The following is a 14,055-nucleotide window of genomic DNA, read 5'->3' on the forward strand; positions in this document are numbered from 1 at the left end:
ATTGAAAAAAATTGCAATGTCTTTATTTCTGTAAGTGATATGTATAGCTTTCAAAATATGGTGAACATTGTATCATAAGAAAGCTACAGCTTTATAATCTATTTTATTGATATTTCAGATTTTCCTGACTAATACCATCAAATAACAGTACCTGTAATTAAGGATTTTACTGATATACTGATAGTATTTTTTTTATTTTTTTTTTTTTTTCTTTCAGAAAAGAGCAAAAGGCCAAGTGCTGTTTGACAAAGTGTGTGAACATCTCAATTTACTGGAAAAGGACTATTTTGGGCTGTTGTTTTATGAGAATTCAGAACAGAAGGTAAGCCTATGTGAGGGTTTTGTTTGTTTTTCTACATTGCTACTAACTTCAATAGTTTAGTGAGGTATATTGTATTAAATGTATACCATTACAAACATTTGAGTAAACTGTTGCAAAATATCAATTCTAGTCTGCTAGACTTGACTTGCTACATGTGCAGGATACTAATGCGTATGTTGATACCTAACAAAGTGCCCTTTCATTATTTAGAGTAAGGGAATTGCATTTTTGAGAAAACTAATTGAGTAATTGCTAGGCTTTATAGTAATACAGTAAAATAGTATAGTAAACCAGTATGCCATCCCTGCAAGTGAAGACAGGAAATTTTAACTAATATCTTTGCCTGTTAAGGCAAAGTCTGACAACTTCCCAAATTTCTGAAAGTCTGACAACTTCCCAAATTTCTGAAATCTTTAATTATTTACTTTAAAAAAAAAAACAAACAAAAAAAAACAAACAAGCAAACAAACTTGGGATGATAAATAATAATAAAAAATAAATAAATAAAAAAAATCTTCTACCTGACTTTAATAATAATAATAATAATTTAGCTGCCTTTTCTCATTTAAGTTTAATAATGCTTTGAACAGGAACATGAAGGAAATCTTGCCCCTAAGTCTGTAACTATTAGGCCTTTGAGTTCCTTTTTTATTAATTTTAAGCTGAAAGAAAATTTTGGCATTTGTAGAGATGAGACTGGAGCTAGCCCATCACCAGTATTGGATGCTAATTTTACAAATTAATGGTGTTTTGATATGACTACATTCAAAAGGATCTCTTAAATACTATTGGTAACTTATTTTCAGTCTTCTTTTGCACTTGCTTACATGTTGGATGGTCGAGCACATCTAGATTGCTGAGCTTAAGTCAGTTCATTCCACTAATTACCAAAAGCCAATTTAGCTTTTCCCAGCATCTGAACATTTACAGTTAGTTATGGGCCGGCTGTCACTTTGTCCATGAACTAAAGATATACCTGTGGTCATCTTTTTCCTCATAAAGAAAACAGACTAATAATTACAAATTGAAGTAGAAAAATTTGTATTTCTTTTTAATTTCTGTATTTGTAGCAGGAAACATCATTACATGAGTGCTAAGTCTAGAAGCTCTTGCCTTTTTTCTGTCATCTTTCTCATCCCATTACTGTGTTTGAAATGAAGTCTAATTTAGTGGTCTGGATAAATCTGAATTTCTGACAACTTCCATTCAAATACAGTTGTTTTCTAGAGTTACTTGCTTTGCTACAAGGCTTTCTGTGCAGCATTGAGCAAAATACTCAAACCCTCTGTATTAAAAATCCCCATATATAAAATGGGCTTGATGTATTTTTACTTGGATATTTTATTTTTGTTCTTGATTTGTAAACCATTTATAGAAATGAGAACTTCTTTGGTGTAACAATGAAGAGCATCTCAGTTAATCCTCTGAGTAACATCATAATCTTAATTGTTATTTGTTGTTATCACATGCTGTCCCTTTATTTGTGCTACTTGCTATTGAAAATCTACACTGTACACACAATAAAACAACAGTCTAATCTCTGGCAAGAGAGGAAAGGTCTAATAGCAGACCTGGGATCCTTGAACTATACCAGGAAATAGCCCACTTGAGTAGATCGTAGGAGGTGGAATACGGAGCCTTTGGCTTTTGAAAGTAGAGCAGGAACATCTGGATTGGTGTAGAGTTATGTCTTTTTTTTTTGTCTTTTTTTTTTTCTTTTTTTAAATTTTTTTTCTTTTTTTGTTCTTTTTTTTTTCTTTTTTTTTTTTTCTTTTTTTTTATCTTTTTTAATGTGCTTCTGATTGGACTAAGAGATTTGTTGGTATTACTCAGTCATGTGAATGGAGGAATAGAGTACCGCAGCTTAAAAAGAGCCCATCTGTTTTTGCAAATGTCTTTATCCTTGGAGATACTAAAAACTTGAGTTATCTCCAGAGGTCCCTTTCAGCCTGAATGAGTCCTTGAGCTCCCTATTCATTGACTATGGAGGTGCTACTGTAGCAACACTCAGAAATGAGGTATTTACATAAATTAAGCGAGAAATATATGGGGCCCCTGTGGTTCAATTATTTATATGCCCAGGCTAAGTCTAGCACTCTATTCGAAAGAAGAGTAGACCACTTGTCACCTGAACTATGGACAGTAGCAGGCTTTAAAAATTTCTGGAGAAATCTGGTCCAATTTGTTATGAAGGCTAAAAAAACACAGTTGTTGGATTTTTTCTTCTTCATACAAAGAAGTTCTTAGTGTTATTTGGAGAAACTTAGAAAGGAGTCTTTCCTAGCAGATTTGCAATTCCCACCTCCTACTTTCTGTTGCAGAATTAAGCTTAATTTATGGTGAACTGCAGGAACGAAAAGATTTTGAATGCCAGTGAGTAACAGTGAAGGAGGGGTTTATTTTAGGTATTTCCTGGCTGGATAGCCCATATGCCCTAGATTGTACCCAAAGTGCCATTATGTGGATGGTACTATGTCTCTGGTGCAGCTCTAAGTTGCGATTACCAGGTGAGTGAGAATACCCAGCTTTTCAAAGAAGAATTTGAAAACGTGGGCTTTGGCATGAATTATTCACTTGGCTAAGTGCTTACAGTCTTTTATGGGTTGGACAGTCTGTGCTGTAACGTGCACGTTTATATAGGCTTGCTTATTTTTACTGCTATTGTCACTCAAGTTACCTAATTCAAAGCTACTGCTTTTGTACAACACCGTGTTCGGAAGTTCTTACACTGGTTATGGTATAAACATATCCTGATAATGTGAAGGGTAGCTACTGCAGTGTCTTAATACGGCAAAATTACTGGTTGTGTGCTGAGAAAGTTCCCCCTCCCCAACTGCCATTTGAACTTACCTCTCATGCAGGTAAGTTTGAAATTGTTTAGCTACACAGAGTGTGCTCAGTGAGATTGTAGCACTCATTTTTGTTATTAAAAGGATTTTTTAATACATGGATGAAGACTTTTAAAATTGTTTTCAGTATATTTGTGGTATGTTTTTAATGAATGCTTCTGTCTTAGGATGTTTAAATGTCTCAACCTTTTTTCATTCTTTTAAAAAAGAAAAAAAAACATTTAACGTTTTATGTTTTGATTTAATTAATAGATGGAAGTGTGGGGGGCTGAGCAGTTGTGTTCAGCAAGAGCTGCCAATAAAAGCTTGGGGACTTGGAACTTCTACTGGTTTTAGGGCCTTCTCTTTTGTTCACCTCTGTAGTGAGTTTGAACTCTTTTTTCATCTCAGTACCAGTTCTTTCTGATGCATTTTTTCTCCTGTTATGACTGTTGCCTCTTCAGATTAAAATGCCACAAATCTCTGACCTCCAGGCCAGTCAGTACTAAATGCTGAATGATGTGTTTTTCTCATTCTTGTCCACTCATCACAGCCACCCATTTATGAGCCAGCTGTTGAACTCGACAGCAGCTGTGGGGTGTGGAAACTGAATGCCAGGCACTCTTTTGAATTAGAGCTGCTCCCTAATGCACCATCGGGGTACCATTGGAGGAGGAGTCCCATTAAGTTTTTTCTATGGGTGTTCTGTGCAGCTGGGAGAGATGTTGTGTCTTCAAATCAGACTGATTTTTTGTTAGCTTTAATACACATTTTAAAACTATTTAGGTCAAATTACTCACTGGTGATTTCTTTCATTGTTTTGCAAATGTTAAATTTATTGGTCTGAAGTCTAGTTAGTGATTTCATTGCATTACACACTCAAAAGTTCATGAATACGCCATTCACACTGAAATTGGTCTGCAGAAGCATTAGAAAGCTTCTGCTCTTATGTTCTGGACACCAGCTGGAAATGCTGCTTTTCTGGATTTGTACAAAATACTTTTGTACTGGCAGAGAACGTTTTGTTGTTCTTTGACAATTCATTACTTTGTCTCATCTATAACCTTACCATTCACAAATTAAACAAATAGATTTCTGCCTACTGGAGCAAAGTAGTCTGTATACACTTTGTCTTTTGTTTTGAAAGACAGACCTGTCTATTCTGCATTAAGAGGTCTATTTCAGGGTAGATTCTTTCAATACTGTTTGTTTTATCCATAACAAAAGGCACAGATGCAAAAAACCCCACCCCTGTAATTATGCATATAAATGAAATATAAGCATCTGATTTTATTTGACAGAACAGTAATGAAAGTTGGTGGCAAAGTCTGCTTCCAATAAGCTTACTCCAGCTTTGGAAAATCAGAAAATGAACTGTGTAACTTCTGTAAAGAAAGGATTATTCTTCTCCTCTTGCAGCATATTCTGTATTCTATGTTCTTTTCTCCTGCTTTATAGTGATAAAAGTTAAAGCACTGAAAGTAACATATACTCAGGAATCCTAGTTTTATGCTGTAGTTATGCCATGCTATATTCTATACTTATTTATTTTATTTACTTTATACTATATCTAAAATTTAAGAGTTTAAGCTACGTTTAGTTATCTTTCTAATTGGAAGAATATCGCTGTGTATCATTTCATTTAAACCTAGGATAACTGTAGCTGAAGTGAGTCTCAGCTAAAGTTATTTGAAGACTTCCTTTGTCTTCCAAGGCCTTTCCATGTCAAGGCTCTTCCAACAGACAGCAGCTTTTCTGACTTAAGCAGAATAAATGGTGTCCAGATTTTTTGGAGGGGTGTTTTATATCTCTTCCTTTGTAACGATGTTATAGACTGTGCATCTCTGGAAGAATTATAGTAGCTATGAAATGTAGAGGTCACAGACTTCTTAAAGCAAGAAATGTGAAAGTATTCTGTTTTTTTTTAATTACATCTGTACAAATGGTAAAAAGGGATTTTTGCATTTAATTTCTAAACTGTATTTGTCTAATATATACATGCTGCATTTATGATGAAATCAACTTGGACCAAGGTCATTTACAACAGGGAACTTAGTATTTTGGGTCATATTCATAGAAGCCACATCCTTTATCAGCAGAGGTGATCTACATTAAGGATTTGCATGAGTGCAAAAACATATAGTTCCATATTCTTCTAATCCATACAGACCCATAAAACTGTAGCCTAGCATGTTTTGTCTCCTTGAAATAAATTTGATTTTGGGTGGAAAAGCCTGTAACAAAGACTGAGGGATATGGTATTGGAAGACAACTGTTGCATCTGGAGTTAGGTACCATAGCCTGAAAGGTGAGTCACATTATACCCAGTATCCACTACATGGTTACATTAGGCAAGAAACACTGGTAGAGATATGCCTTTAGCAACATTTGTGCTGGCACTGAGGTCTCCTCTGACTTTAAAGCTGCTAATATGTGCAGTGGTTTGCAAATGCAAATGTCGTCCTTGACCTTACAAGTCAGTTGCTAATTCTTCCCTACTTTGCACATCTCTGTCTTTGAAATGTGCTGAGTGCTGCTGGCAGGCTGGTTGTGTGCATGTGTGTTTCTTCCACGTATATGCTTGTGTATGCGTGTCTGGCCATGGGAAATAAAGGTTCAAACACTGTCTAAAGTAAATTCTCAGTAACTGCAGTTAAAAGGCTTATGTTTCTAGTCTCTCACTCAATCTATTTTCTAACATCTATGGGTAAAATTAGTAAACAGGATTGTCTGAGTTACTGATGAATATACGTTACTGATTTCTTAGTCTCACTTCCCAAAGCTGTGTTTTTGGATGATCAGTCACAAAAAAAGTCTCTTTGCACATATCAGTAGTAACTGAAATGCTATGAGCTATTTAATAGGTTGCACAGATTATATAAAAATATTTTTGGTATTGGGATAGATCACATTTAATAGTGAGGCATCTAAATATGAAAAACCAACTTTATTTGCATTGCCTAAAGTAGAGCTGAGTATATAGACTTGAAGCTTGCCAGTGTATCAGTGTTAACATAACACATGTTCATAGAGAACTTTGCTTTAGGGGAGGTCAGAAAAAAAGCATGACATTTGATTAGGGTTTTCCAAGCACTTTTGAATGTTATCAGAACTAAACGCCTATGCCTTAAGACAAATGATGGCAATAATAAGTCTCTGGAGTTCAAGAGAAGTATCGTCTTAAGTAACTCTACCTGGGTGTGTAAGCACAGGTGTGTAGAGATTACATAGGCATTCCTGAAAAGTCTGTTTGTGTCAATAAAAGGAGTATGAGAGAAAATTGCATTTTGCAAATGTAATTTGCTAGACCACCTCCAGTGTAAGACTATCCACTTTTTAAAATTACAGGGCATAAATACTCTAAAGCAATAAGACAACCATGAAGGGAGTGGCATTACACAGTTTCATTTATGTGCCTGGGTGGGGAGACTTGCTAGCAAAACACAAGTTCAATTTTAGAATTCTCTGGGTTATTTTAAAATAGAACAGATGTCTGAACAATACAAACTTTAACTGCACTGAATGAAATTACTTCACCATCTTCAGTCTGAAATGAATTTAAATGCTGGTTGTGGTTTTTTTTTTTCAGAACTGGCTAGATTCTTCGAAGGAAATTAAGAGACAAATTCGAAGTAAGTACTTCTGTATTCAGATGTTATGCTCCTTTTATTTCCTCACAGAAATATTCTTCATGAACTTAGTAGCCTCGGTGTTGACTAAATTGTATACTTACAGCATTAAAATAATGACGTATTCAGCCTTAGAACAGAAAGCAAAGCTGCTATTTCTATCCACTGTCCAAGAAGGAGAGAAGGAATCACTCAGCTTTGTGCTGTAGAAGTTAATCATTATACTGGCTGCTGCCCCAAAATTTTCCTGTGTTGTATGTGACTAATACTTGATCTTTTTGCATCCTAAAACAGTTTTTCAAGTTTGTGCTGATATTTGGGTTATGAGATGGAGAATGTCATCTTGCAAAGATGGTCATGGTTGTTGCTATAGGGACTTTCTAACTTCAAAGACGTGCCAGAAGAATATGAAACTATAAAAAGAGAATCAAAGTCTTACAGAAAATGTATATTCTTCAATACTGATCAGTCCAGCATTGGCTTTTTTGATGTGTCCATCTCTGTTCCATCAATGAAATAGCATAATCTTGGAACATCTTGCTATAATGCTTTTCAGACTGAATCCATGCGAAAAGTCTTTCTACATCCTATACTGAATACACAACGAGTAATTTATTTTACTCTGTTTGCATACAACTCTCTCAAAACTCTTCACTAGCCAGGTAGCATTTGTAGTAGATAGGGGAGTGAATGGAGAGTAAATTTAGGAGATAGATACTCTTCCTGACTCTACATGGCACAAAATAAGTAGCCGCTAAGAAGTGCTAGACAGCCCTTGCCCTTACTGAAATTCTTATTGCTTTACTCATTTGTGGCCGATGCAGGGTTTTTTTGTTGTTTTGTTTTTGATGGAAACCTTTTGGTAGTCCCTTATGAGAAATGTAAGTGGGGAGGAGATGATGATAATAAGATTTACATGTCTACACTTCTGACACAACAAGAATTTAAGTTATTTAAGAAACTGACTTGGAACTTTTTTGGGGAATATGATCCAGTGGGAGCACTTGTAATTAAGAACAGCAGTGTGTTATTTACAATGATAAACAGGTAGTTTCTTTACTATTGTTAACTACCTGTTTTAAGCCAACACTCACATTTTTCCACAAATCAGTGGTGTTAATTCTGTTTTCTTTAGACCTTTCCCAATTGATGAAATCCCTTACTAGGAAGGTGTGGTTTATATTTTCAGTAAAGAAATGAAAGTTACAGAAGCTTCCTTGGAAACTATTTTTTTGATCTAACATGCTTTTGTATAACCAAGCTAGACCTATTAAAATGGTGAATGTACTAATATACTTATGCAAGTAGGGGCCATCCTTTTAATTAAGGAAAAGTCACTGGTATTGTAACTTCTTATTCTGCAGGTATTCAGTAAAAACCTATTAGTTGTCCGAACACATGGGCTAAAGGCTGTTTTGTTTAGTTTTAAGATTTGACAAAAGATTGAGGACATTGATACTTTTTGTTACTGTCTTCTATAGTGATCTGCATGCTATATAGCCTACAAGTAAGTTTCATGAATCTGAAGAGTAAAGACCTGACCTGAAAATTTTTTGGATGCACTACACTTTTTAATACTGTATAATATGTACTACAAAAAATATTTTAAGGGGATGTGATTTTTCATACAGCATGAAGACCTACATTTTATATTGGAGATCAAGTCCAGTTTCTTGAATTAGGCATCATGACTGGAATTTTTTCTCTGGTCTGTAGCACTTCAGAGTTGATAGGCATAGTGTATAGGGCAAACAACCAAGAACACCATTTTAAGGATTTTAAAATGAAACTTGCTTACACCAGTTTGGAAGTAATCAGCATAATGTCAGTTGTGTTCCTCATAATCAGTGTATTAAAGTTTCCAGATATTGGAATGTACTGCAAAGACAAATTTTATCCCCCAGCTACATGAGTGTCAAGTAATGAGGCTTTTCTTTGTTTCAGGCTTAGTTCTAAAGAGATTTGTCTTTGAATCAAGAATGGAAATTCTATGTACAAAAATACTAAATTATAATAAATTTAAGGTACCTGTAAAATCTACTAGTTCATTTGAAATGAAGAAACTAATTTCTTTTTCTCTTGTACAGCACAAACTGAAGCACTAGCATGTTAGATAAGCATATCTGGACAAATACATTGATCTGAATACACAAAGGTGACAAATATGGAAGTGGAGTTCAGCACATCAGTTTGCAACTTAATATTTATAACAACCTCTGTCTCTCTCTCACATATGAACAATACCGATATTCTGCACAGTGGGCATCTGTATACCACCTGTGACTGGGGAAGACGAAATAAGAACCCTGTAGTCTCCCCCAAGTCATGTTCTGCATCAGGCTGTCTCTTGCTAAGTCAGGGTCCTCAGGCCTTCTATGCAATCTCTTATTTGTTCAGGTTGGCCTTTGGTTGGGCAATTATGTTGAACCTCAGCAATTACTGATGTTACTTCGGCTAATGAACATGATCCACAAATTACTGACTCTGTTCTCAGGGCTACAAAAGTGGCAAAAAGCTTGTTTGCTTTCAGCCAGCCTGATCTCTTCAGGAAATTTAATTCTTGACTTTTCTTAGCTCATGAAATTGGATATCCACTAGTATGCATTAAAATCTCTAATTAATTCAATCAGGGACAGGTGGGGTAATTACATATCTGTCACTTCTTGAAAATTGATACATCTAAAGTGGATTCAGGCTTTTGCAAAATTAAGAACTTCAGCTTGAATATTGTGATGGTACAAGCAGTAGCAATTGACCTTGGAATAGTCAAATCCCAGACTTCGCAGAACGTGTGGTGGTTCGCCCTTATATAAAATTTAATTTGAGAATTTATCTGTGTGAGATGTTGTACATGCAGTTAGTATGGAACACATGATATTCCGCTCAGTTTTGTCTATAGGTATTTTCATAACTCTCATTCTCAGTGTAACAGAATTGAATGACTAAACTACATAAACCTGGTTTCCTCATAGTGTTTATTGCAATTGAAGATCAATCTTTTGTCAGCATTTTAAATGCTCACAGTTACGAGTAAAGATTAGAGATGTGAATGTAGAAACCATCTGTTTTGGGAAGCCTAATTATTTGCTTTTGTTTTTTGTGTAATTGAAGTATATGAAACAGAGTTATAGGCCTGGTTATCTTTCTGTTCACACAAACTTTGAAACAATTTTTGGGATATATCCTGGGTTTGGTGTGGATGTAATTCATTCTCTTCCACATGGAAATTAGATTTGTATGCTGTGCAGAATAGTTTAAATCCAAGTTAATGTTATGTCAATTAAATCCATTTCCAATCTGCAGCACAATTAGTATTTTTATTGCAAAAAATTCTTCCATATTGCATATCCTGTGTTGTATATCTTATAAGAAATGGAGAGGATTTCCGTGTTCTGAGGGCAGAATAGAGTGGTATAGGGGGTTTTTGTGCATTCTCACCTGATAAAGGATACATTTAACTGTTTTTGCTCTTGAAGTTAACCGTAAAATTGTCTTACTGTCTTTTGTCAAGAGAATACTTATTTAGCCAGAAAGATTCTAGACACTTATCACTGTACCCAGGATATGACTAATGTGGTCTAATTTAGGTTAACTGTGTCCACCTAAGGTAAATGCACTTGTTTTTTGAAGGAACAGCCACGTTCAGGAGGTGAGTGAGTGCATTCTGAAATAGGTGCCTGAGAGGGGAACCAAATGAAACACCCCTTTTCTTCCATTGGCTACGAAGGGAGTCATGGTGTCTTAGGTATATAATTACATCTCTGCAGTCTAGGGTTGAAAGAAACTATGTCCACTAGCATCAAAAGAGATAATGGTTATGATGATAGCAAAGTTATTTTCTTTTTAGAAAGGAGTGACTAACTGAAGGACTGAAGACAGAAGATTTAATTTGCTTGTTACTTGATTCAGTTTAATTATCGAGGGGGGTGAGGGAAATCCTCTGTAATCCTATGGAAGTGGATTAGAACAGATGAAATAGTACAATAGGTAAGGCAGCTGGTGACAAATCTTTGGCTATAAGTTTAAACCTTTCTCTTTAATCATGCTGAAGACTCTTCTCTACATCCTTTTGTTAATGGGTATCCAGTCATTCAGATTGGGGAACTTAAAACCAGCCAAATGCAATACTGGCCTAGTCTTTGAGACATACTTAGCTAACAACTAAGGTAGTTCTGGGAATGTCACGGAGCTGAAATCAATTTTTTTATATTCTTGCTTCTGTGATATATTCTGCAACACAGCCTAAACAACTGCTCGGGAAAGAGGATGAAGACTAATAGAAGACTAATGATATTGTTAAATAGGTATATTTTCAAAATACACAGTAGACCAAATGGAGAAAAATTCATAAATACAATTCTGTGAGATTAATATAACATGAGTTTTAGAATTGTTCAGCACAGTGTTCTAAAATATTTAAGAAATCTAAAGTTTGTATTTGAAGTGCTAAGGGAAGTTAGAATTAATTAAGGAAAGGGCTTGCATTTTAAATATACAGCTCTGGCTATCTGATTTTAATGCTAACAAAATGTATGGTTATGCTCAGGCATCAAAATATGAGGGTCACTTTATGCAGGGTCACTTTATTTTATATCCATCTGTTTTATGTAAATATATATCTGTAGAAGTTGTAGCTAATTTTGATCTAAGCTAAATACAGTAGAGGCTAGCTTATTGTTGGTGAAGAGAACTAAGTACCTGTGCCAAGGGAAGGGTTGTGCTGCAGAAGTGCTTCTGTATGTCTACTAATTATAAAGAATGATTTTGCAGTTTGGAGATGTCTGAGTTTGTGAGCTGAATCTTGTCAGTCTAACCAGGACTGTCTGTACTCTACTTTTTATGCATTTTTGAAAATGTGGACTGGATATAGAGCTTCCTTATTTCTTTGATTTTCTTGATGGTAATTTAAGAAAAATTATAGAAGCAATTTTCTTAATTTTATGGGGCATTTTTACATCTGCCTGTGAGTAGTGTATCTGTCCTAGTCACACAGTACCCTAAAAAATTTTAACTGAGACACAAGAGATATCATGAATAAAAGCCAGAAAAAGCCTTTACTGGAAAAAACCCCTCACTGATTTCCCAGTTTAAATGGGATGAATCATGCTAATTGTATGCTGCTAGCTGTTTGGTTATATTGCATTCTTTTTCTCTAAGAATGTGCCTAAAGTTGCCACAGAAGCATTTTTGAGGTAACAAGCTGGCTAGAAAAATTTTTGACATTTCTATAGCCCATATTATTAAACATCAAAACAGAGAGCCTTATCAGGGACAGAATGCTAAATATCGTTTTAAATATCGGATTTATTTATTTTTTTGTCTTGGCCACCAATTCAAAGCGCCAGTAATAATGTGCATTATTGTGTGAAGACAATTACGTTTGTATGCCTTGGTTATGCGGCTATAAACAGTGTGCTGTAGTGAGAAGTGTAAATATAGACTGTGCACATTGTAATATACTTGCTAGTCTATATTCAGCGAATAAATGTGCTTTCAGTAATCAGGCAAAATATAAGGTCACCAACTGTCCAGAAAATATTTAATACAAAGTCAACTACAACATTTTTTCAATGGATTAGCTATGGAATTAGTATGAGTAGACATCTGAAATTTTTCACATAGTCTATACATTCAGAGGATTTACGCTCTTTTTAGCTTTTTATAGAGAACATAGATTTTTTTTTTTTTTTTTTCCCTTCTTTTTTTAAATGATGTCTAGGTCTCCTGGCTACAGTGCTTTCTGAAAGCTAACTGTAGAAATGCTGTCAAGAAAGAGAAATACATTAAGCAGGAATTCATTTGTGACTAGTTTAACTGCAACTTTACACCAGGAAAAATTGTTCCATACCAGGAAACATTGCTTCATTCCAGGAGAACTTGAAGACTGGTTTAATACCTGCGTGGAAAGACACATCCTTCATCCACCTCTCCCCATCCCACAGCCCTGTTAACTTGACAACTCTTCCTGAACACATTTTGCATAGATATTTTGGCCCAATTGCTTCTCTTCATCAATTTGGCTTACTCAATATCAACAGCTTTTCACTAAATGATGCTAATTCCCTGGGAGATAAATGATGGAAGTGGGCTAATCTTTTCCAGGTTTAGTTCTGTTTGTCATGCTATATGTGTTAATTAGCATTAGACATTTTTTAAAGGTATTTTTGTCTTAATTTTGTCTTTCACTGGATTTCAGTACATGATGCAATGAGGCATGTTTTACCCAGTTCAGTACTATATGTACATCTGATAAATTAGGCTTTCTCATTTAAGGAGTCCTGCCTTATTTTGGAAACAAAGTTATCATTGTTCTAATTACATTGCTATTACAGTTGCTAAAGGTATTGTTTCTCAAAAAATATTTTAAAGGAGGAATGGCTAATATTTTTTGTCTTCCATGCATTCTTTATGAGTATGAATAATTTACTTATTATCTTTCTGTTGTACTCAACGCAGACCTCATTTTGACATCTCCTGTTTATAGTTATTGTACAGTCTCTCAAACTGACAGTCAATTTAAACAGGAGGAGATGGTTAGCCTTGGAGGATTTGGAAATAAACACAAATTCCGTGCAAGTGTCTTTGAATGCAGATTATCTTAAAAGTGTTAATATATTATGGTAGTTTTCAAATTAAAAAGTCTTCTGATATTTGCATAACTTATTGTAAAACATGCTTTAAAGATAATTTTTAACATGCTAATCTTTCACTGTATGTCTATATGAGTTACTACCTGATAATGAAAATAACCTATGCTTTTTACTAGTATACTGAAAAAACTTCCTTCAGGATTTCAGTGATCTAAGATTTATGTGACTGCCTAACATTTTTCAGTAAGGTTCTTTCTTTGCTTTATTCAACTTGTTTGAGATTAACAGTCAGACATTTCCCATGTTTAGGTTTACCTTGGATATTCACCTTTAATGTGAAGTTTTATCCCCCTGATCCTTCACAGTTGACTGAAGACATCACTAGGTATGCATAGTTTCTAATTTTAAACTTAAAAATTACTGTTACTCTAATTTGAAGGCCATATAAAATTTCTTCTTCAGTTTCTGGATGCCGTAACAGGTTTGGCTATTACTGTAGAACACTATAGATGTTCTTACATCAACTGCTTTTTAGAAAAAGGTTGAAAAGGCAAAGTGGCAAAGTTTCTTCTTCAGGAAGAAACCCAAGAAAAAAGGATTTAATGATAAGTGGGGATATGATTTGGGCAGGAGGTAAGATGTGAAGGATCATATTTGAAAGAAGCCAGTGGTTTATTGTTGGGCTG

At 34.9% G+C, this 14,055-nt stretch overlaps 1 protein-coding gene across 3 annotated transcripts in view; it reads left to right on the plus strand.

Annotated features, from left to right (window-relative positions):
• Positions 1 to 14,055, plus strand: part of EPB41L2 (erythrocyte membrane protein band 4.1 like 2) — a 119,609-nt gene that overhangs the window by 69,278 nt on the left and 36,276 nt on the right. For all 3 annotated transcript variants that reach the window (XM_082306598.1, XM_082306599.1, XM_082306600.1), the window contains exons 5-7: positions 218 to 322; positions 6,740 to 6,782; positions 13,679 to 13,754. In XM_082306598.1, the coding sequence (XP_082162724.1) occupies positions 218 to 322; positions 6,740 to 6,782; positions 13,679 to 13,754 (224 nt within the window). The remainder of the gene's footprint in view (positions 1 to 217; positions 323 to 6,739; positions 6,783 to 13,678; positions 13,755 to 14,055) is intronic.

The sequence above is a fragment of the Platalea leucorodia genome (assembly GCF_965183815.1).
Source record: "Platalea leucorodia genome assembly, chromosome: 3".
NCBI classification, from domain to species: domain Eukaryota; kingdom Metazoa; phylum Chordata; class Aves; order Pelecaniformes; family Threskiornithidae; genus Platalea; species Platalea leucorodia.